General features: G+C 39.6%; 2 protein-coding genes across 14 annotated transcripts in view; both read right to left on the bottom strand.

Moving 5' to 3' along the window:
* Positions 1-283: 283 nt before the first annotated feature.
* LOC129375483 (proline-rich protein 5-like) lies at positions 284-14,372 on the bottom strand. 2 transcript variants are annotated; one of them, XM_055054599.1, is made up of 10 exons: positions 14,242-14,372; positions 12,433-12,516; positions 10,199-10,381; positions 9,831-9,911; positions 8,963-9,069; positions 7,292-7,383; positions 7,055-7,195; positions 3,810-3,954; positions 3,445-3,732; positions 284-2,225 (listed from the first exon to the last, which is right to left on the bottom strand). In XM_055054599.1, the coding sequence occupies exons 2-10, from the start codon at positions 12,456-12,458 to the stop codon at positions 1,891-1,893; spliced, it is 1,398 nt and encodes a 465-aa protein (XP_054910574.1). In that variant the 5' UTR covers positions 12,459-12,516; positions 14,242-14,372; the 3' UTR covers positions 284-1,890. The 2 variants fall into 2 exon arrangements, with proteins under 2 accessions (XP_054910574.1, XP_054910573.1); XM_055054598.1 differs by having other exon boundaries at positions 10,199-10,391; positions 12,434-12,516.
* Positions 14,373-19,133: 4,761 nt separating this feature from the next.
* Positions 19,134-24,648, bottom strand: part of wnk1b (WNK lysine deficient protein kinase 1b) — an 85,090-nt gene continuing 79,575 nt past the window's right edge. For all 12 annotated transcript variants that reach the window (XM_055054571.1, XM_055054575.1, XM_055054572.1 and 9 more), the window contains one exon: positions 19,134-24,249. In XM_055054571.1, coding sequence (XP_054910546.1) covers positions 23,833-24,249 — 417 coding nt within the window. In that variant the 3' untranslated portion in view covers positions 19,134-23,832. The remainder of the gene's footprint in view (positions 24,250-24,648) is intronic.

Raw genomic sequence — 24,648 nt, 5'->3', positions numbered from 1 at the left:
TTATTGAAGGGCCACGTGACCTGAATCTGATTGGCCCAGCTGTTCATTGGTCACGTGACACTTCTCTGACGCATTCAATCTCCGGATCTTACGTCACAGATTGACGTCAATGACCAGCAGAAGGAGAGCCTTTGAATGTTGGGCCTCTGAGATCATTTGGTCACAAATCGTTTCCTTGTCTTTGCAGTAAATGCTTGCAAACACAAAGCCCATTAGAGAATTAATGGGCTTTAAGATTGGTTTATCCTTTCTTAAGTTTACAAGCTATGCACTGCTCAGGGAAATGTAGGGTCATGAAAGGCCTGTTTGACCCCCGATGACAAGGGGGGCTGTGTCATGTGATTATGGTCACATGACACATAGGATGGGAAATAAGCTTCCATACCTAGGTATGGAAGCTTATGTGTCATGTGACATTCTCTTATGTCACATGACACATGGGATGGGACAAAAGCTTCCATACATAGGAGAATCTCAAATGAACATCTATCGATCGATATCTATCGACATCTACCTATCGATTTCTATATTTCTATCTGTGTGTGGAGACATATTTAAATTTTGTGAATGACATTTTTACACTTTGTCACTTAAGTTGTAGAAAATTATAAAAAAGTGAACACTAAGTGATCATTTCTTTTACCATAAATCCCAGAAATGCATGCGTTTCAATTCATGATTAGACAGAAACAATGTGAGCCTGCCTAATACGCCAACATTATATGCAGTTTCTCTTACACATTGGGGTTCACATTATACAGAGGGGATCCAAGTGAATATTCATGTGTGATACTGGAAGTAGTGGGTTAATATGCTGTGAACCAACACAAAGTGGAATCAACCACATAAATACAAATTATACCAATTCAAATTCCAATGAAATCTCCTAGTCTGTGTGCTGAATGGAGATTTGAGACTTAGCATAGAAATAAAGCCATTACAAGGAGGTTGTTTAAAACAGTTTTAGTGCTGTGATTTATTCTAAAACCAAACAGAAGTACAGGACCTTTGGATAAATGGATCCCTTTCTTCCTTTCAAACAGATTTAAGCATTATAAGTTGAATTAAAAGATTTTTTAAATTTTGTTTAAAACCCAGGAAAACTGATTTCCGAACTTAAAAATAGTTACATTTAGTTTATCAGTGATTGGCGCACCCCCAAATGTTGGACTTATTGCTCTGAAAGTGGGAGAAACTGTGACTGTCTGTAGCTAGGGTGTATTACTTAAGGAAAGTAAACTCTAAAACTATGTGCTTTGGTGTTGCTATGTTGAAATCCTAAGCTCTCCAACTATGTACTCTCGGATGTGATGTCGATCGCAGCTCCAATTTCCAACTTCTGAGGTAAATGAAACGCATATCCTCAAATAAAAAATTTGATTTCACAGGTTCACAAATTTGCAGTGACATTCACTTTATCGAGGACTAAATTGACACTTTGATAGAGATGCTGACAGTTACATAAAATCATTAGACATTAAAACTCTTCACAGATCAAATGTAAAAGACTGTAGTTTTTGAATAGAAAGTTAATCCAGCAAAAGGCACGGTCGTGATGTAAGAGTTTAACATTTGAAAACACAGAGAATTACAAACAATTATCAAAATAGTTTGAGGTTTTTTCTTAAAAAATAAATATAAAGTTTGAATTTTATAATTACTTGGTTTTTTTTTTACTCAGATTTTAAATATAATAAAACAAGATAATATCACATTAGGGTCAAAAATGCCTCACGTATTTAGTGATCAACTTACAAAAATACTTCAGTCTGAAAGAATCTCTAGAGTCTTTAGAAAACTACTAAGGACATCAAATAGTGCAAGGAAAATTTCTCACGGCTCAGCAGTGTTAACGCTTTAAATAATGAGCTGTGTGCGCCTGTGTGTGTGTCAGGCGACACTCTGCCCATCACAGTCCCCTGAGCAGTGGTGCGAGAAGTCCAGAAAGATCCCGTCTGGTTCCTGCTCCGAGTCCAGAGACTCTGTGTTGTGGTCTGCCGTCATCTCTATGCTGGACGCCGGACTGGGACCAGAACTCGTGTCTTGCGCAAGAACCTTGGAGGATGACAGAGAGTCAAACTCCAGCGAGCCAGTACAATGAGCGTCCTCAGCTGGAGACGGGTCGGGGAGGATGCTTGGAGAGGGCTGCTGTGGTTTGAGAGGGTGGAGCATGGAGGGGCTGTCGTCGTCTCGGAGCTGGAGGTCTTGACTGGATGTTAAAGTGTCTGAACAAACAGTGTAGAGATTATGTTATGATTTTTTGTTTCTGCTAAAGAGATTCCTTAATGATAGGTGCTTCATAAAGGTATTCACACCTGTTGAAGTCTTTCCAAAACATGACAGTACAACACACAGTGGCATAACAATGGAAGGTAAACAGTACGTGATTTTCAACTACTTTCACAGCTAAAATCCGAAATGTTTAGCAAGCATTTCCATTGAGCTCCCTTTGCTCCCACACTCCTGAAAAAAAAATCCACAACTTATTCACTCAAAACCCAAAATGAGAATAATTTAATCAAATGCAGCTACTGAGTGAAAGACCCAGAGGCATGTTAGAGAGCATTAATGAAAAATAGAGTTCAGGCATACATCTGCTGTAAAACCTCTAGCAGTCAGGTCATAAAACAGCTAGAAACTACAGATCAGCCCCAAAATCTGGATGTAGTAATGGACTCCAACTTGAACCATCAGACACACACAAAAACAATTTAAACGGCTAAAACCTGAATCACATTTCCAAGATCAAAAGGACTAATGTCCCAACAAGATCTTGGGAAACTCGTCCATGTGTTTATCTTTATTCAAACTGATTACTGCAGTAGTGTCTTTACAGGTCTGCTTAAAACTCAGACAGCTGCTTGCGTTCTCACTCTACATGGGAAAATAGAGCACATTACCCCCGTTCTATAGTCCGTCCACTGGCTCCCTGTGGCTCAGATAACAGACTTTAAAATAAATTTGATAGTATAAAGATCACTGAATGGGCTGGCACCAAAATGTATTAAAGATCTGTTGGCGTAGTATCAACCTTACAGACTTCTCAGGTCGTCTGGTTCTGGTCTTCTCAGCATTCCCACTCAAAACCAAATACGGTGAAGCAGCATTCAGTTTTTATTCTCCTCTAACCTGGAACAAACTTCCAGAGAATTGCGAAACACTGAATTTCGTTAAGTCTCTAGATCTCCAAAACCGTTCCCGCTGTAATTGCAGCAAGTATTCATCTCAGATTTCTTGCTCGTAAAGGATAAAAGAAAGGAAGGAAAACATGTAATTTTCCCATTACAATACAGAAGTTCTTTGTGTTGGTATGTAACATAAGATTCCAATGAAGCACATTGGAATTTGAGGATTTTACGTGACGAAGTGTTGGTAGGTTCAAGGGGTGTGATTGCTTCTGGGAAGCACAATAAAGAAAAAATAGACAACTTCTGTTTGGTTTACCTGTCAGTGCAGCAGAAGTGGTTGACGCTGTGGAGGAGTTTGAAACGCTGATGTCATCAGTCATCCTAGCAGCGCATTTATTCATTGAGCTGCTCTCCTCCATGCAAGAGGGCATCTCACAGACGGAGTGCCGTCTGATGCCGGTGTTGCCACCTGAGGATGAGTCTATGTCATACTCAACAACAGGAGTCAGCATGGGAACGTTGTAGCTCTTAGAGCGGACCACTGGATTCTTCACAATGGGAGAAATGTGTGGTTTGGGAGCCCTTGAGTACTGCAACTTCTTTTCTACAGTGAATGAGGGAAACGAAGACATTTTGTAATACAGAGTATGTAGTGCCGTGGAAAAGAGCATACGAAAATACCTAACAAGCAGGATGAGCAGTGCAAATTGGAGGATTCGTCTCTGGAGTATAAACCATGAGTCCCCAAATACGGAGAGACTACCTTCTGGATGAGAGACTCCAGACGAAGGTAGTCGTCTGTTACACCTTTGGATTCATGGACTCCCTGGGTCAAAGGAACACAAAGCGAAGTCAGAAAATGTACAAAGCAATAAAACATTCTGAAGTAAAAGAATAAAGACTGAAATGTGACTTCCTGGAGTGTCGCACAATCTTCTTAAAAGAAAAAAAGCATCGGAGATGTCTTTTGGGTCTTAGTTTAAAACATGACATTCATGTTTGAGCTGTGCTTTGTCCCTTTCTAAACAAAGTTGATTAGTAAGATGATAACAAAACCTGCAAAAAAAAAGTTAAAGTCTTGAGAGAACTTAACATTTTACAGATTCGTTTTAGCCAATATCAATCATGTTAAAAAACAAAAGCAGCAATTATAATAATAGACATTTTATTTATTTTTTTATTTTTTTAAAAGCAACAGATAACTTCAACACCAAAGATAAAGATTAATATACCAGAGATGATATGACTAATGGTTTTATTTTCAGTCATAATAAATAATAAATGTACTTCAATTATTATTTCTCTTATGGAGAAAAGTAGACACTACGATTTAACTGGAAACATTGCAACCTCTGGGATGTTTGGCTCAATGAAAGAATAAAACAAGCAAACAAATTTATTCTGTGTGACTTAGAAGCTTAGCCAAAAAGTTAATCTATAATATAAAGTTGATTCTGTTGCTGATTTCAACAATAATCATAAAAGCCATTGAAGGAATGGAACAAAAATTATCGCACTTAAACCAGGTTGCCGCTGCAAAACTGAACTCCCTGAGAAAATCAATCAAGTTTCTATACTCTGAATCACTGAGCTGCTGCTTGAAAACCACAAAGATCAAAACCACATGAGTAAAGTACACGTCAGTGAACTGGCGTCATGTGGTCTTAAAGAATAAAGAGAAAATTACCATCAGATGTGAACAAGGAGAAGCAAAGACATCTTAAATTCACAATTAAACCTAAACTTTTTGCTCTGTTTCCTTCCTTTCTTCCGTCCCTTGGTTTTAAAGAAAAACAAAAAAGGGATTAAGCAAAAATACACTACTTTCTATGTGTGTCTACCGTTCTTCCTGGATGCCTGTGTGACCTCTGTGTCTGAATGTAGAAGAAGCAGATTTGGGTCAATGAGTCACTACATGTTAACCCAAACACAAAGAAATACAGACTCTCATACATGCAGAGAACACAAGCACAGGAAATATTTAAAACTCAAACATGTTTAGTTGCCGATTAGTTGAACCCACCACAGCTAAATGATCCTCAAAGAAGAACTTGTCAGGAACTGCAATGTTGAACACAAATTGGTAACTTAAAAATCAAAATTATTCACACAACCAGGGGGTTTATTACCTCCTCGAGTCTGACCTTTTTGTTTAACTTTAACACTTACTACTATTTCACAATAGTAAGACAACGTTGTAATACTCAACGCTGACAAAATGAAGGAAAAAAGGGACAATTTTCACAAAGTAGCAGAACATCGATTAGGGTTTGTAAAGTCACTTCAGAAAACATCAGACCAAACCTATTTTTACTTGAGAAAACATTTGTAAAGTTTGTGGCAGAGGAAGGAAGCCGTAACAAATGTTTTTAAAGTCCCCAGAACAACTGGAGACACACTAATGAATGACTGAACCAGTTCAGATATTAAAGGAACGAGATAAAGTAAACTCCTCTTCTGCTGAAGAAACACCATCAAATCAAACTGTTATGCTACAAACAGCCAGAAAAAAAATATCAGATAACTAGAAGCAACAAGCTATAAATTTAACCATTTTAACAGCAAACGAAACACATAGTTAGCATTAGCTTTAACTAAAATATAATTTCCAGTTTGCATTTTATGAATTTCATGAAAAACAAAGGCCCTTTACAATTTTGTTGAGGAAATGCATTTCTTTTAAAGTCTTCCTGATTTTTCACCAATTCTCCTTTGCATTTTACATTAAAGCTCAGTTTTCCTTTAGTCTTTTTTAGCCTTATTCTGAGAAACAACAGCTTTCTGCCATCTTCTGTGTTGCAGTGTTACACATCTTTTCACATGCAACACAAGTTGTACTGGTCATTGCATGACAATGAGCAGTTCAGTCACAGGGGGTGACGGTTTTCCTCCAGGCTTAAAACAGAAAGGCCAAATAGTTCAGTTTTTAGAATAAAGGATCAGTGAGTTAAAAAAAAAGATTTTTATATAGTATTTGTAAACCACCTTATCACTGTTTGACAACTAAGAGTGTAAAATGATAGCTTTATAAACTCTAATGTGAAAACAAATAGGTCAAACTTTACGAAGAATTGCCTCCCAAGGGGAAGAAAAAAATCCCAATAAAAATTCTTCTGAAGCAGTTTTCAGTGGAGTTCCTTACTCAGCAAACTGCCTCCCATACCTCCAGAGTACCACTACCCTGCTTGACTAGGCGCAGCGTTCTTTTCTTGAAATGCAAAGCTACTTTAACAGCAGATGTAACAGGACGCACACCTTCCACAAAGATTCACTTTTGTCTTATCAGTCCTCAGCAATGGGAGATCTGAGTCAGGCCTTTAAATTCTTGTTCTTCCAGAGTCTCTTTAAATTAAATTCAGTTAATAGTTTGAGGAACTTCTAATCATGTTTTTAAAGCACTGTAAGGATGCAAAACCACAAGTTTAGCTCAAATACAATGCAGAGTAAGCCAATTGTGACACCATAAAAGCAACATGTAAAATTGGCTTAAATTGTCACATTTAACCATAGAAATGTTTCCAAAAGGTTCATAGCACATATGATTTAATTATGCAGCTTCATCTACTTTTGAGGCAAAACTCTTTTAATGTTTTTTTTCCTATATTATTCATATGAAGCAAAGGTCAGAAAAGCTAAGGCTTATACTGACAGTTGTTCTGGTTTTGTGGCGTTGTCATTGCTTTAGTGTAAACATGAATAATTCCCTGCAGGGAGAGTGCAGAGGGGACTAAATAGTCATGGGAAGACAACTCCATTCTGTGTTCACACTGAGATTACTTCCTTTGAGATCTCTTTGAAAGAAAAAAAAAAAACTCCCTCATCCTCTAACCTCTGCTCTTCTTCTCAAAAATATTATTTAGTCCGCTTCTCCTGCTCGCACAGCTGAAACTTATTTTAAAATAAGGTTTCACAAGGAAAGAAGATACCTGTAGTATCATCAGCATTTGAATGATGGAGGGGGGAACTCTGGCTCGAGGTCGAGACAATGCCTCATCCAGTTTCAGGTTGAGGGTGATGATGTTCCTGAAGTGGAGGAGAGCAAGTTGACGCACTGAAGGCTCCTTTCCCTTTTCAAACAAGCAAAAAAACAAAACAAAAAAAACTCTTATAACAGTAAGGCTGTCACTAGAAGGGGACATGTGCATGTGTGAGAATTTGCATACCTGCACAGGGTAGAAAATGGCCTGCAGCATGGACAGAACATCACAGAAGAAGAAATCCCACGTGTCTGCCAAGGAGTCCAACAGCTTCTGACCTTGAATGCAGCCAAGGTGATAAACATGCAACAATATAAGTTAGGTATCATAGTAAGAAAGTAAAATTATTTTTGCATGCCAAGTTTTTATTATTTTCTGCTTTCGTCTCCCTGTATGCACACTACATTATCTACTTTGAGATTGTGTGCTACATTGTGCTGCTTTATCACATAAAATCCCCCTAAAATACACAGAAAATTGTGGTTTCAAAGTGACTATGTGCAGAAAAATTCAAAGGCTATGAACACATTTGCAAGACACTGTACCTCCCACTCCTATGTACATAATTTTATTTTTGGGCACTTTAAGTCTAGTCAGAACAATATGTCTGTAGGTTTCTGTGGTTTGACTTATCCTAAATTTCTCACCATCTAGATGAAATGACGTAAAAGGATCACTTCCTGCCTATGTTTCTGTGACAACAATGCTGAAAGTCAAAGACGTATTTCTGTCAGTTTAAAACTGCTTCACATTTACTCTGCATGTTAACCAGCAACAGGAGGAACCAATGCCTTTTGTTTTGTGTTGCTCCTGTCTTTTCAAAGTCTTTGAAGTAACTCTGTGTTTGTGTCGGGAAATGTCCTTCATTAAAATTCTCCAAGGAGAGATAAAGCCATACACTCCCAGTTCAAACTAATGGTTAACTCATGAGGTAAACTCAGCATCTGGTATTGTAGTCAATAATTATTTTCCCCTGCCAGTCCTTATCTGAGACCAAACAAGATAAAACACTGATCTTGGAGTTTCCCTGAAATGAATCAGGGCTACGGCGAATATTGTTAATCAAAGCAAGACGACACAGATGTCTTACAATGGAGACAATTCTTCCAAAGAACATTCAGGCGGAGACTTTCTGTTTCATAGCTATTTGTAATGTACTTCTCCAGAAGTTATGCAAATTATCAAAAATATTGACAGCTTTACTAATTAAAGGAAAACAATAAACCATTGCTTTAAAGGTCTGAAAGCAGGTCTTACACCCAAACAAATTTGATTTTCCAATCAAGTTTGTTAAGGTGCAAACTTTCATAGATTAAATCTGCCAGCAGAACAAGACTTTTGAACCAACGAAAAACTAAAACAACTTCAGTCATCAAAGGTCTGACAACTAAAAATGTACCTCTTAACATATTCTCAAAGCTTTTTGAACCAGTGTAAAATGGTGCTCAAGCTGAAGTTCACCTTCCTTGAAGCTTTTTTTTTAATTTCTAAAAATTTAGTGACTATTTTCAACAAACAATTGAGCCTAGAAAATGTGTCAGATTCTAAAAGTCCCTTTTTGTGTGTTTTTTATCCGACCTCACCATCTGTAAATATCATAACTCGCCACTCAAAAGAGGGAAGTGATGACATGACATCTATCCGTTCTGCGATGCCCGTCACTGAACTCTACTAACCGCAATGCAAGTGCTTGAAGTTTTCAGAAGATAAAAATTTGGTCTGCAGTTGTCAGAGTTCATTTCAATACAATTTATCAGCAATTTATAGTTCTAATGTTAAAAAAATAAATACACGCATGCTGAAAGTGCTGCTATTTTGATTGACTCATCATTACGTTCAACTAGAAGTAGTTTGCACCTTCATAGAAGCGAATCTTGTCCCTCAGTATGACCATGCCTTTGGTGAGGAGCTGATTCTGCAGGTACTCTGTGAAGAAGGAGCCCAGCTCAGTCTTCAGCAGCTGCCTATAAAATGCAGATACACAAGGGCTTATGAAGCATGAAGACACACACACGCATCACTGGTTGGTTCTTATTTAAAAACAAACCAGATGGAGAAGTAAACTGCAATGTTCAAACAGCAACAGTCTCAGGAATTAGCAGAGATGCCCACTTTGTGTTCAGGAGCTAAAGCAATATCCCAAAAAGCTGGTTCACCCCTGACAAATGGAGAACATGGGCACATAGAGAAAAATATGGTTGCTAAACTGCTCACATGTGAAATCGCTGTTCAAACACTGCATATCTGGCGACTATAAAATCTTTATTGAAACTGTCATATGGCGTAGTTATGGCCATGTTTTAAAGCCTTACAAAAGCATTCATAACCCCTGGACATCTTTGTATGTTCTCATCTTAAAACCACTAGTTTCAAGAAGGACAGACGTTGCTCTGACTATTGCGCGTACCTGTATGTTACCAGAGAAAACCTGTTTGTGTGCTTTAATATTTACACCACACAGTTTTAACAACACTACATAAGCAGCCCTCAGGTACATTGAAAGTAAACAGCAGTGACCCCTGTGTAACCTTAACCTGTCTGTTCCCATCTGATCAAATAATCATAAGGTGTTTCCTTTTCAGTGGGAGCACCTACTGTTATCATGTATGTGCAAATGTCTGAATGAAGAGTTGAGGGCAACACCAATGCAGCTCAGTAAATGTATGTCAAATAAAAATCGGCCACAATTAAAGAAGTGCAGTATGCTTGCAACAGAGGGCTGTACCTGACGCCTTCATTCAGGATGTAGAGCTCATTTTCTCCCAGGTCTTTCTTCTGGAAAACCGAGATCACCGCATTGTGGATGCTGAAGACAGCAAATAAAAATGTAAGTAGTTGCTGAGAAAATCACACCTAGCTGAAAAGTTTCCAACATCATAAACTTTTGAGGTTAGAGGTTGAGGTCCAACAATTCTCAGTATATGTTGGAAAACAAAATTGTGTTCCAAATAATAAAAACAACAAGGCATGGAATATTTTTACATATTGCTTAGTTTCCTATATTGCCTCTTTTCTCTCTCTCTCTCTGTGCAAATAGAGCTTCACACATTTCAAAGTAACAGAGTAAACATGATGAATATCTAATCCGCTGACCTGTTCCAGGTGGCATTAGCTCCGGCCCTCCTCTGCTGAGTCTCTTTGTTCCTCCCGCTCTCCTCTGACAGCCCCCCAGCCGACCCTCCTTTCTCCCCACCTCCTGATGAACTTTTCGCCTGCGAGAGGTCGGTGAGGCTGGAGGACGAGCCGGTGCCCAGCCGCAGCTTGTTGTGGAGGCTCCTTGAGATCCAGCAGGAAGGAAACAAAAAATAGATAAATTTATGGACATGAGTAGCAAAAGTTGTAGACAGACTAGATTGCAAGCTGATACAGTTACCACGGATAAACTTTTATAAAGCAAAGACTGATTTATTTGGTTCAGCGAAGTACTGCGTGTTTGGAGAAATCGAGGTAGTGGCAGCATCATGCTGAGGTGTCAGCAGTCTGAGTAAAATAATTATTAGCGACGGCTTCCAAGCTCTTCAACAGCAGTAAGGCTAATAGTTTTTTTCTGCAAAAAATCAAATGATGCTGAGAAATTTTTTTTGAAAAAACTTACAGTTCTGTTGGTTTAATAATTAAAAAACTTCAGGAAGTTTACTATGCTCTATTTTTATTTTTTTTTAAAGAAAAGAGTCAACTACATTAAAAAGCTGGGAGCCAGCTTGGCAGTTATTAAAGGATGGTTGATACTAGTAACACAAGCTGACGGACCTGTTTGAAACTCAAAGGACATCGCTTTGAAGGACAAACAGAGGAATAAAACAAATAAATGAAAACCTTTCGAAAAATTAGAAGAAAGTACGAAGTGTGCAAAAAGAAGAAAGTCAAGTATCTCAAGTGGTGCTTGAAGAGTGTGAGCCGGTGCATGACGATGAAAAAACATTTCCTTTGATTCGGATCACGTAGAAACTACTAAACTGAAAAAAAAGAGAAACACAAATCCATCTTCTGCTCCCACAAACATGATGATATATACTTACTCAAGCACATAAAAGAGTATCAGATATCCCCACTCCATGACTGGATGTGTGTGAGTCACACTAATCTGGATGGAAGCAGCGCCTCTGACTCCCCTTTTCCAGTTTTGAAAAGTTCCCAGCGCTACTCGTCCCGAGCCACTCTACCTCTCTGAGCTTCTGTCCCTTTGCCAGTCTGTGTCAGCTTGGTGCCCATGTGACCATGAGAGCTTTTGTGCCAGGGGAACAAAGCAACTCTTTGAGGTTCAAGGGCTACCGAAGAGGGAGGGAAGAGTTTAAAGGTGACGTGTTTCACTCCATCTATCTCTCTGTCCATCTGTGAGCAGGACTCAGAGAAAGAAGCTGGACTCAAGCTGCTTTACTCAAGTCAGTTTTGATGTTAAAGGCTGTGGGTGGGTTTGCACTTTAAAGGAACATTTTTAAAGCCAGCAGATTAAACCCACTGATGTTTTCCATTATGGGGTTCCAGCAGATTCAAGTTCTTTTAATGAGAAACTGACCTATATTTTGTCTGGCCACATGCAGAAGAGTTAATGCAGCAAAACCCCTCCCCTACCTGTTGCTGTGCACTGCCACTCAACTATTTGAAATACGTTTAAAGCAATTTTTCTCAGCTACAGATGAAAGCTAAAGATGAATTTGGCTACTCAGAAATATTTACATGAAAACGCTTGCAAGCAATTTTTTTTGTGCTACACCTAGAAACATTTGTTACACTAGCGGCAATAAATAGTAAAGTTAGACAAAGCTATATAATGAATTAGCATGTGGAGGAAAAGGAGAGAAGGTGCGGATCTTAGTCCACATAAATAGGTCACTGTGGGAAACAGGAGCCGTGTGCATGTTTGGACGCAGACTAGACTTGGTAAACTATGCAAAGCTTCTCAAAAAAGATGGTTCAAAGTCATGCATACAGCTACCATGACTTTGCACACTTCAGTTGCACACTTCAGTTTTGTCAAGCTCAGAGAATAAATAGATACCAAGACCAAAAATAAGTATGGAGTTGCTCTCGCTGTCTAGACATGTTAACTGAAGTGGGGAAGAAAGTGTCTTTTCTGGATTTGCAAAAGACAAAAATGTTCTGATGTGAGCAGGAAGTGAAACACATTTGAATATTTTGCCCCCTGTTCTGCACAGGAAGGCTGCAGTCTAATCACCGAACAAAGGAAGAAGAAGAGTGAATGCACGAATGAGGTCATCCAGGAATGCATGCGCATTAATGTGAATTATTGTAAGTCTTTGTGCGTCCACGAGGACAGAGACAGCGGGAGCTGAGGTGAAGCTGAATTTGAATGTTTGTGGTCTCACCTCCTAAATGAGCCCTCTCGCTCCATGTTAGCCCCCGGCAGATGGCTAACAACCGATCTGCAACTGCAACCGGCGATCCAGCATCTGAAAGAAAGTGATCAGGCTTGAGATACTCCTGCATGACATGTCACAAAAAAAGCGCAGGTGTAAAAACATACGTACATTTGTTTTCATTCTAATCTACAGGTTGCAAGGTTCTCCAGTGCAGATCTCCCTTACAGGAGATGTGGCTAACAACACGCCTGATTCTAATCAAATTACAGTAAAGTGGTTGAGACAGACATTTGATCCTGCCACAAACTCAGATGCCCCCTGTTTGTTCGCGCGTAGTCACACAGACAGAGTGGCACATGCATTTCAGACAAATCTAGGCAGGTGAAGCTGAAGCTTTTTTGCCCTTTACCATACAAGTTTGGCTCCCTTTTTCTCAGGACCCCAAAGCTGGTGTGACTACGTGTGAACCGCTTTACTGCTTCAGATGTGGCTTTAGATGTTTGGCTGCAAAGCATGCAAGCAAGCAAAGTTTCAGTAGAGACCTCAGGGCTTTATAAGAGAAGGGTGTTGTGGGTGTAACCTGTCTGGTGAAGCTGAGGTCAAGACTGAGGGTGATTAGAGTCTGTTTATATGAAAACTGTTGTGTGTTTTCTCCAGTCCTGCCCTGATGCCAGCACTTAGGTCCTTGTGAAAGCTTTCTGAGGAGGTTGCTCATGCATATCTGATTTGTAGTTAAAATAATAATAAGTGAAGTGCATGTTTTTCAAACCTCTACCCAAATAAAAAATCTGGCCTTTATGGAAGGGTGGCAGGAAGAAAGCCACAAGAAGTCATGGTTGTTATTTGCCAAGAGCCATGGAGGGGCTACATCATCATGTTGAATGATGTGCTTTGGTCAGATGAAACCAAACCTTAATTTGCTGGCTTCACTGATTAATGCTACCAGTGGTGGGAAACCACTGCACATTATCCTGAACACAACATTCCAATTAGGAGAAAGATGGATTCGGCAGCAACGTGCGCTATCGGCAGGGAAGTCGATCCGAATTTCTAGGAAAATCAAGTATTCCTCGAAGACAATCTGTTGTTGCAAAAATATTTTACACTTTCACCTTTCTGTGGTCTCCAGATTTACAAGGGACAGACCACATATGAGCAACGCACTTTTCAGATCTTAATCAGTAAAACAAAGTGAATAACTTTTGTTTGTCCATCTTGCATCCTCTGGTTGCAAGATGGACCAGACAACATGACAAAATGTGAACAAGTGGAAGGAGTATGTACTTGTACAAAGAACTGCACTGCTGAAAATGAATACCCATAATCTGCTTCAACACACACACACACACACACACACACACACACACACACACACACACACACACACACACACACACACACACACACACACACACACACCCACACACACACCATTCTAGAGGCTGGCAGCCCAACAGGGAAATTATAACCCAGCACCAGACATGTGCTAAAATAAATGCCTGTGACTTGCAGGAGGTTGTTTGTTTTACTGACATAAACCACAAGTTGGTGGTCCAGCTGTTAAAAAAAGCAAACCATTGCTGTCTCTCTTTTTTTAAAATTATTTTAAAATAACTATTCTACTATTCTTCAGGACTGACAGCCTCTATATGAGGCAGCCACAGAGCTAAACTAGAGTTTAAGCGCAAAGTATAATAGTTGGACGTGTCCCTCAGGAAACGTCCAAATCACACTCCTGTGACAACTGAGACTTCAAGTTCAGGCTAAATGTTTTCTGTGAGCTGAAACAGCTGAAACAACGAAGCCAAATATTACCTGCAGGGCTTCGACTGACCCTCTAAACTCGCGTGGAAAGGTCCACGACGTTCCGCCCGAAAAGCTCCGTCACGATATTGTGAATCTCCGCGCGCGCGACCCACCGCGAGCTGTCAGCGCAGCTTTCACTGTCCGCGAGCGAGGAAGACAGGGAGGAAATGAGAGAGAGAGAGAGAGAGAGAGAGAGAGAGAGAGAGAGAGAGAGAGAGAGAGAGAGAGAAACCCGAGAGCCGCGCGCGCGCGAGTGTGCGCTCGTGTTTTTTTTTTTTTTTACCCCTGTGGGTGAGATGGAGGTGCAGACATGGTATAAATTGAGTCCACCCTCTTTGTGTGTTAGAATCGGACGCACAACAAGATATTAGTCATTACCTATTGACACCCTTAAATATGTTTTTAATTGAATTAAAACACAGAAATGTAAAAATAAAAAACACCCAGTCACGCCCCAGGTCGTGAAATCATCACGCAGCAGTGAGTTGAATTCTTTATCGTCAATAACTCGTCAGGAGTTGTTGAGGATGTTGAGCCCACTCTTCTTGGCGCTGTTTCAGTTGAGGTTTGTGGGCTCCTATTTCTTTGCAGCTCTCTAAATCTCACATTTGACACCAGAATACTGAAAAAAAAACAACAAAAAAAACTGCAAAACAAGCATCTATTCAAGGCGCTTGTGCTGAAGTTTCTTGATTGAAATATGTCCCTCTGCAAAATAAATTGCTAAAAAAAAGAGAAACTTGTTGACTTGGAAACATTTCAGTTCTAAGACTTTGCAAAGACAGAAAATCTAACTTTGCAGTTAATTTTCTAAATTGTATTTAGTTTTGTAAATGAACAAGACTGAAATGTTTCTCTTAAACTTGATAAATTTACTGATAAGGCATTCAGTAAATAATTTACATGCATGACTCAAACTCTCCTCAGTACACTCCAAAGTATCTCACAAGGTCCATCCTGAGGGTTTTGTGTAAAATTGTGCAGTTACTGGTTGTATTAAAAAATAATTAAAGGCTTGTGTGTAGATAGACCTGAACTACCCAACACAATCCATTCAGATAAGTAAAATAGAATAAAAAAAAGAAAAGGCTGCGATACTCACGAGTGTAACATTTAAGGGAAAATGTAATCTTGCTTAGATATTAATGAAACGTGGCTAACTTCTGTGGATCAGGTTATATTTAACTTACTCCTCAGCTACAGAAATACTGACCTAGATTCTGGTATTTAGTTCAGAAGTGGAGGCCAGTAAACAACTTTCATTTTATCCACTATAGCGAATGCGAACAGAAGGGTAAAAGTACAGAAACATCACCTAAGTGGATAAAACTTATTGTGTTTAATGCAGCAAAATAACTCTATAAGAATAAACTGTTTGGTATTTTTAAGCAGGAAGACTGGCCGTCCTCTTCCACACGTTTGCATGAAGGGGCATGGCTGAGCATGCATGCATGCGTGGCCTCTAGTGTGGGGGGGCTTTCAGCAGAAAGATTAGATCAATGCATTAACCACAGAGCTTGAGCTCACTGTCACACATCCCACAAACTGCATCTGCAGAGGCTGAACACGTTTCCAGCACCTCGGTTCCCCGCCTACCAATAATGCATCACACACCCAAAGGCTAAATGTTTCCCTTCCCCCCTCGTGGATGTAATAAGGAACCTGTGTATAGCGGTAAAGTGGACCGGTCAAGGACAGACTGTTTCAAAGTTCCTTGGCTCATTTAAAGCCCTCACATGCGCACGCACCCACACACACAACCAAAGAACCTGGAAAAACACAGTTTGCACGTTACTCAGTGTTACATAAACAGCAGCATCTGGCCGACACAACAACATCCAGACAAAGAAACAGTGGACATTTTCACACAACATCTCAACCACCTACGAGCTCGAAAAGTCTGAGGTAAATGAGAGCTGGCAGTTTCTCATGCAGTGTTTGCTTTAGGTCATGTTCTACTCAAAGCCTCTCATGACCTGGACATGTGTTTGGACAATTTTATTTTCCACATTAAAGCGCGGGACCAACCTCTGCGCCTAAAACGACATAATAACTATGACAAACTACTTGGACACCCTGGCCGTATAAATAGTAAAACATGAACCCAGACTACAAAAAGAACAACTAATTGACGCAGATGATTATTTATTTCCTATGATGTGAAAATAGAATTGCTCTGCCTTTTATCAGTCTTTTTATGGCATGGTTTATGGCTGTCATTTCACAGACTTACTGCTCATTTTGAACCCGAGCTTAACGAGCGAAGTCTTTAAAGTCTACAGGGTTTTGGCCTGAAGATGAACCAAAAGTGGTTGAAACTTTTGGTTCAGCTGTGTTAAACGTAGACCCAAAGGACAAAATTAGACAAAACTGGTTTACAAACCACTCGCAGACCAAGAAAAACAATTTACTCCTACATATCCATAAGTTGGGAAAGGAGATGAACCTTTGCTCTCCAGTGATCAACTGCAGGAGTTTTGGGCAGATCATCCACTCTGAAAAGCTCCAGCTCTGAAATAAACTCCGAGACAAATGTGTTTTGTTGGATTGTTAATGATATTTGTTTTTGAACAGGTTCCAAAAGTGTCACAAATTTTGTTCCGAGTTTTGCATATAACTATATGAGATTCTAAAAACTTGAAAAAAAGTACTGTTCATGTTTATGCAGGATGGGTCTCATGTTTATATAATTCTTCTGACTCTACATGACTCTGTTTTTGTCCTTGAGTGCATTTTTATACCGTGATCTGGTTTGTTTAGCTACTTTTAAAATTTGTTTAAAGCACAATAGTTGTCCGTTTTTTTAAGAACGTGACACACATTTCTTGCCCTGATCATCTGCAGACTTTCTTCAGCTCAATTTAGGCCTTTGTGCTTTTCACTTGAAAAAAAACAACAACAAAAAGAAACTAATTTCCTCTTTGGCCAAAGAGAAGCAGGAGCTTGCAGCTACCTCCACACGGCCCTGAGCAGACCTGCAGCTTCTGCTCACAAAGCTACGTGATTACACTAAACACAGAGGGGCTGCAGCAGCACGGATGTAGCAGGGAAAGCATGAGATTCTCCTGCAGAACTCATCAATCATTCTGCAGAACTCAGACAATCATGCAACATGTACGGCTCAGTAAGATTAAGTTCACCCTTTGGTATCCGGACATTTTCTGTGAACTAAATAAACTTGTTTTGCCTAAGTTGCCTCTCTCGCCTCGGTCTCTTCTCTTGGAACGATTTTAATTCAAAATGCAGGCTTCAAGCTGCATCTGCCGACCCCGGGCTGGAAAACAACTCTAACCTGTTTTCACCCTCATTGTGGGCAACAGCAGGCGTTCTGCTTCAGCTGCATCCAGGTCAGCTTTCTTCACATTTGGGTTGTGGTTGTGAGCCTAAATATTTCATCTAAGGGCAGCTGAGAAAAATGCAGATGGAGCAAGTGAAACTGAGTTTTTTTTTTTTAAGTTCAAAGGTTCTGAACGTTTGGCCTGTTACTGCCTCCGCACTCAGTTTTTCTGCACTCTAACAAACTAGTGATGGTTGCTTTATTCCTCCTGTTTAACAGAACAACAAAGCTATGAGAGATGATGTCTTTACTTGCTTTGTTTAGTACAGTTAAAGTTGGACTAATCAGAAGTCTTTTCATAAAATCTGATTTTCTTTGCAATCAGTAAGGTTTAAAGACAAATGAAAGACACTGAATGTGCCATAAACTTGTTCTGAATGTTAAAATAAAACACTGGCAGTCACAGGAGCTTCCATTACTGGTTTTGTTGATTCCGCATTATTTTTTTACACTAAAACCAAACATGAAACTTAATGGTTGCCAAGGAGCATTAAACAGCCGAAGCTGCAAATCACCCGCCGCATTTTCGTCCTCATGTGAAAACTTTCACATTTTAAGTCTATTGTGTTCAGTTTCAAGATTCTTTTGTTGGTATTTTTTCCCCCCACAGTTTTCATATCGTAGCAGGAAAACTGCTGGATTGATTTTTTTTTTCTTTCTTATTGTTTTTGTGTTGCAGAAAGTCTCGTTTTCCTTCCTCCTTTCCTTCCCCAGGCCTCCAGTTTCACTGGAGGCCAAACCATTCCCATCGTCTCCATGGCCACAGATAACAGGCGAAGATTCACACCTCACAACAAGCAGCTTCCTGATCACATGTGAGACAACAGGCTACTTTATGTTCCAACAGGATGCGGATTGTGACTCAAAACGGAGAGGGCTGTGAGGTGAAGTGAGGCAGCGCAGCCATGTGGACAGTTGGAGGTACTGCAACACCTAAGTTAGGCTTGCAGAAGCCCATTTCTGCCTGTTACAGGGAACAGAAATTGTACAATTATAAGCTTTAAAGTCATACTTATGACGAACAAGAAAATTATTGCCTTGAAAACTGGATAGATTTCATAATTGATGGAGATGCTTAATTACGCAATTATGTGATTAGAGCAAAGATGGGAAACTAAGGTCAGAATGTACCTCAAAGTATGAAAATGGCTAGAATTTCCATTTTCTAAACAATGAATTGCGTCGTGTGGAACGGCGAAACTTTCAGCTGCTTCCGTTCACCACACAGCTTTTGTGATTATTTGAATGCAACTTGTATAACTGCTCCGTTGATTGATGGCATCAAAGAAATAAATCTAGTTAAAATCGAAGGATCCATGATGTCTTTATGAATAGAGACAAAGTTCTTTTTCACACCAATAGGCAGCCGCCGTTTCGTTTAGAAACAGACTGACGTCACAAAGAACAGAATTTGCTTTGAAAGTAATACAAAAAAGCTCATTCCAATTCTACTTATACATCACTGTGAGTCAAAAAGAAACAAAACAAAAACTTATTTGGTTTAAAACCACACATCAGATATCTTTGCAGAAGAAAACCCAACAAATACCACAAGCCTCATCTCTTCCATTCATTTAAACAACTTTATTTATTAAGGTTTTACAAATAAAGTAACAAATGTCATTGTGTTGTAGCGCAAATTTTCTTTCTTTTAATTTGAAGCTTGAACACTCTATATAGTAAGTGCAAAACATAAAGCTCTGGGTGTCATTTTTCCGTTTTCCGTCTTTCGCTCAAGCCCTTCTGTATGACGCTGAGCGCCGTGCAGGAGGAGCCCACATGCTTTAAAACAGCTCATAAAACAACAGACTTAAAAGTTGTGATAAAAAAAGAGAGGCCAAATTGATAAAGATGTTGAAACAAAAGAATGAGAAATTAATGCTGTGTCTGACAAAATGCTTTCTTGAGACAAGGAGATATAAGCAACACTGCTAAGGTTGTATTAAGGCGGCGTTGCCTATTAGTGCTCCTCTTTTATAGCTTCATGGCAAAGGGTCACTTTAGCTTTACTGCTCTGCACTGTAAGTACTTATTGAAATGGGGAACAAGTTAAATGTGGAAATCATTAGCGATACTTTTGCCTGGCAACTGGAGCAGCTCCAGCAATGAAATGCTGTTAAATCTGTTTTCTTCTGATGTTTTTCCACCATTAAGGCTACCTTAAAAAAAAAAAGCACAGATGTCTTTGTGCTGTGGTATTGTTGCAGGTCAGGAGGAAAGCCCATCCGCAGATCTAAAGAAAACCGGCTCAGAAAGCATTCACAGCTTTAACGTAAAAAAAAAAAAAAAAAGCATAAGAGAAATTGTTTTTGGGATGGGGAAAATATCACAATACAAATAGCTGAATTTGCACAAGCTATATTTGAATTGTTTAGAGAAAAAAAAGGCTTAACTGAATACATTCCCCAGCAACAAAACCGTCACAGTGCTTACACTTCCAAATGTGCCATGCTTAGGTTCCTAGACATTTAGGAGTAAAATTTGCTGAATTCTCATTTGTGTCGCCTCAACCGTAGGCATCTAAACAAATGTTGACCTTTTCTCAGTGGAAAAACGGCAACAAACAAAAACTGTGACCCAAACTGGGGTGAAAAAACTAAGCATCAAGCTGAAAAATACTCCAAACGTACAGGATGGTAAGTTTCCAAAATAAAACCTTACTACTTAGCATACTAAGAATAGAAATAGATTTAGTAAAGAAAAGTGAGACTTTTAGCTGCTTCCATTCACTGCTGCCATGTTTTACACAACCGCTGCATCCCCAGTAACCAAATTGCACATTCTGGAGAAATTATGTAGGTCTGAAGATATTTTGGGTGGATTTTAAAATCGATTTAGATTGAATTTGTTTACAAACACTGTTTACACAGTGATATTAATGTAGCTAAATACTTCCTTTAGCTGAAATACACAGTAAAGTGTTAAAGAGCTTTTCAGCTCCTTCCATTCACTTCTTCTGCATTTTACAGAACTCCTGTGAAGCTCACCATGTCAAACTATTCAGAGGAAAATTAAGGATGTCTTGAAATAAAATAAAAAATGTAAATCTTATGTCAAACAACCTCCAATGAAACTTTCGGTTCAGGTTAAGGAAGCAGTATGTTGCACCCAGAGTACAGAGTGGTCCAAGCTTCAGATACAATCTTTAACAACTTCCCTCCTTAAAAATGAAAAGACTCACAGCAACAGAAACAACACTGACGATTGACGGCTGCCTTTTCTAACTCCTGGATTGAACAGCGGCAGAGTGACGACAGATTTACCTTCCCATCTTTTGGACTGGAACAGCAGTCACATGTTTGCATTTTCGCAGAAAGTAAACGCCTCGTTCGTCACCGTCGCACCTTGAACGCATCCCAGCCGTCGGCGGCTCAGGTAAAATCTAAACACATTCTGCCGCTTTCAACCGACAAGCAACAGGAAGGATGCAAGGCACTATAAGTTCCTCTGGTTTTAACCCGAGGCTCTAAGATTTAGGGGAGAAGACAGTGAAAATAAAAAGACAAAACAGTTTTTTCTTTTCAAGTACATTAAAATGGACACCATTGGTTTATACATTCACATTCATCCAACAATACCGGGGTGGAAAGGGAGCAGGAGGGCGTGTTTAAAGTGTCTGACATACAAGTACTGTATTAAGGAAAAAATAGCTAGCTTTGTTTTATTATCTAAATATCAACTATCCTGCCATTCGAATGCAGGAACGATGTCAGTTTCCCCTTTCAGTTCAATAAGTAATCAGAGAAGCTGATCAGCTATCAATAAGGCCTTGGATTTAAAAAAAAAATACAAGCTCGAATATGGATGCCCGGATGATTATTATTTTTTTTTTTTGAAAGAAATGTCACGAGGCATTTTACTGGATTCAAGGTTTCAAATAACATACAAAATGGAGAATAATCCTCTGTGCTGTTGTTTCTAAAGTTCTTCAAAGGAAATGTCAAAGAAACTGTTGCAGTCTGGAAAAATGCTAAACTTTTCCTTTGCATAATAGAAAGGAACAAAATCACAAGATATGCGGTTTCCTGTATTGTAAAATTTAGAAAAGTGTCAAAAATCTTTGAATATTCTGCAAAATTGTTGTATTTTAGGTCATTTTAATAAGAGATTTGGCAATCAGATTTATCTGGCTGTATACAAATTAGACAAACAGTTTCACCCCATCTCCATCCATTGCAGCAAAATGTCATTTTACTGAAAGAAATGTCACTCTTTTCTTGCAACGAGGAAGACAAATTAGTTTTTTCCCCCCAGTTATAAACATAAATGCAAAGTCTTTGTGGTTACTGGTTTTCCTGTCGCAAAATCACTTTTTCTGCTCCTTCAAAGCAACAAACTCTGGGGAACGGCCTGATTTTGGTCGCTTTGAAAGTCGGACATTTTTGTTTGAAACGACCAGCCCGTGCCTGGTTTTGCATTTTTGTTTTCAAATTTTGATGGGAAGCCATTGAACTGAAAAGGAAACGACTCGAACCGCTCTCTGAATGCTTTTTGTGACGCATCGCCCTAGAAACTAATGTTGTCCAACAACATTTATTTTTTTTGCTAAGAATAAACAAGAGTAATCACAGTGTCTCCACATCGTACAGCGATGTGCACGTAACAGGTCCGTTGACAGAACGTTTTTTTTTTAATATTTGTTTCTTCTTAAATAGAATAACATTAATATAGTAATTTACATTTGCAATTATTTCAACCCAAACGTTGAAACCAGCCTAGTCAGAAATGAGGCATACATACATCTGTGAGTCTAAGTCGATTAAACTGCTGCCACGCCTCATCTGTGTGCGTGTATTTGCTTTTTTGTGAACGTCTTGTGCATTGTGTGTGTGTTTGTGAGTGTGTACGCGCGTGGACGTGTGTGTGTGTGTGTGTGTGTGTGTCGGCAGCGAGCAAAACAAACCCAACAAAACCAAAATAAACACCAAAATGGAATCATCATAAGCAGACATTGAGAAAATAAAATAAAACTGTACAAGGACTCTGATATTATTCTGATAACAAGGCCACTTGTTTTTCTCATTTTTTTTGTTCCCTCCTTCCCTTCCTAAAAGGTTGCTGCTGTTATTGCTTCACACGGCGACACAGAAAGGTGAGCGGGGGGTTGAGAGGATGAGGCGGAGTCGCGGCGAGGAGGAGGCATCTGGAGTGTCGAGGCAGCCGTTTGGCCCAAACGGTGAGGAGATGAGGCCCGTTTCCCTCTTCTTCCCCAACTTGTTAAATAATTGATCAGAGGGGGAAAAAAAAAAAAAAAACTCAAAACAAAACCAACCGAGCTACAACTCCTTGATATGCACTGATTTTGAGATATTTCTTTTTTTGTGCTTTTTAAGATTACACACACCGAACTCATGCTTTCATGTGCAAACACCTGTATTTGCCATGATGCTTTGCTGGATTCACTCTGTTTAAAGACTTTGTTTTAAAAAGAAAAAGAAAACAAATAAAAAAAAAACAATTTGCTTCTAAACAATCATCTTATAGGTGAATCTCAGTAAACTAACAAATGATTGAAAAGCTTGTTTACTTCAGTAGCTTAATTCAAACGGCGACACACAACAGTTATATGGATTCATTACACACAGTGATATATCTCAGGGTTTTTTTTGTCTTAATGTTGATAATTCTACACCATAGGTGATAAAAATAAACCGCATAACTCTGTTTCCCAGAAAATCAGAATATGATGTTCTTGACAGCGATCCAGCAGATTGTTGCTGAAGAATATGGTGGATAACAGAGTTCTGTATCAAACATGTTAATATCAGAGGTTTAGTGGAAGGAAAAACTGTGACTGGTAAGTCGTAACAAGGTCAAAACACTACATTTTTAAAATAAAAGTTATTGCTTTTTGCTCATTTTGCCATCATTTGTAAACCACAATCATAACAACATGAATAAATCCTTCAGTTATATCATTCTGTGTGTAATGAATCTATTTATTACTGAATTAAAATGCTGAAAAAAATGAACTTTTCAAAGACAGCCCATTTGCTGTGATGCACCCAACAAACACTGAACTTGGTCAGAAACCTTCTTTAAACAAAACATGCATTTATTTTCCTTTCTGTTTGATCCTTTGGCTGGTTGTCACGACCCCAAAGCAAGGAGGGCGCCTCATCTACACACTGCTAGTATTTTGTTTTCTGCTATAATTCTTTTTTTCTCCACTCCAGTGCATCTCCTTTTCCTCTGGCTGCAAAACAAGCCGCCTTTCACTTGTCAGACTGGACTTGTCCGTTAGTAAAGCCGGCGGCCAGCCCCTACGTGGTCCTCATGTTCGGCCCTGCTGGGCTGCTCACTGACTTCTGCAGAGTGGTGGTGAGCAGGTAGGGGCCCTGTCCTGGTAGATGGCCCTGTGGAGGGGGGTAGGGCCCCAGAGGCTGGGAGGCGCTGACTAAGAGAGGCTGCGCTGGTGCTTGCTGCGGGTTCGTCATGCTGTGAGCCGGACCGCACCACTGGGCGGTGTAGGCGGCACTGGGGGTGTAGGGGATAAACTGGGGGGGCTGGAGTTGGGGCGGGGCAGAGGAGGCAGGAGGGTGCGAGAGGGAGCCTTTTCTGGCAGCCAGAGAGGTAGCACTGGTGGGGTTTGCAGGGAGGTGGGCGGAGCCTCCGATGCTGCAGGGACACAGCTGGCTGGGAGCCGAGTACTTCCTGCCCAGACTGGCCGACTGGGTAACCTGCAGGCGGCGACAACAGCGTGGGTCAAGAAATCTCGTCTGTGCATTGAAAATGCATTCATAGACCAAGAATGTTTCTTCTCATTTTAACCACAAACTTTAATAAATGTGATCTTAACAACACAGAGCAACAGTTGGTCTGAAATAATAAAACTTCCATTTAAAAAACCTCATTAAATTTAATGGCTAGAAGTGAGTTTTGCAACACACAGGGACACTCAGTGTTAATCAGTTATCACTGAAACCAGTTCAAGCTTTTTATTTTTAAATCTGAAGCACTAGAAAATGCATGTTAAAATGTAAGAATGCAAATTCAAGCAGAGCTTTTCCCCCCACAGATTATATGCAGCAAAACAAACATGCACCACATAAGCACAGGATGGAGTTTCCTACACATCT

This window comes from Poeciliopsis prolifica, unplaced genomic scaffold (genome assembly GCF_027474105.1).
Source record: "Poeciliopsis prolifica strain line A6 unplaced genomic scaffold, Auburn_PproV2 SCAFFOLD040, whole genome shotgun sequence".
In the NCBI taxonomy this organism is placed as follows: Eukaryota; Metazoa; Chordata; class Actinopteri; order Cyprinodontiformes; family Poeciliidae; genus Poeciliopsis; species Poeciliopsis prolifica.
Note: the sequence above shows the minus strand (reverse complement) of the source record. Positions and strands in the feature narration are given on the sequence as shown.

Excerpts from the sequence above, each read along its gene's own strand:
- LOC129375483 (XM_055054598.1), bottom strand. The coding sequence starts at position 12,458 with ATGGAGCGAGAGGGCTCATTTAGGA. Across the intron at positions 7,384-8,962 it reads CAAGATTCGCTTCTATGAAG|GTCAGAAGCTGTTGGACTCC; the intron begins GTGCAAACTACT and ends GCTGCATTCAAG. Across the intron at positions 3,955-7,054 it reads AAATGCTGATGATACTACAG|GGAGTCCATGAATCCAAAGG; the intron begins GTATCTTCTTTC and ends CCTTTGACCCAG.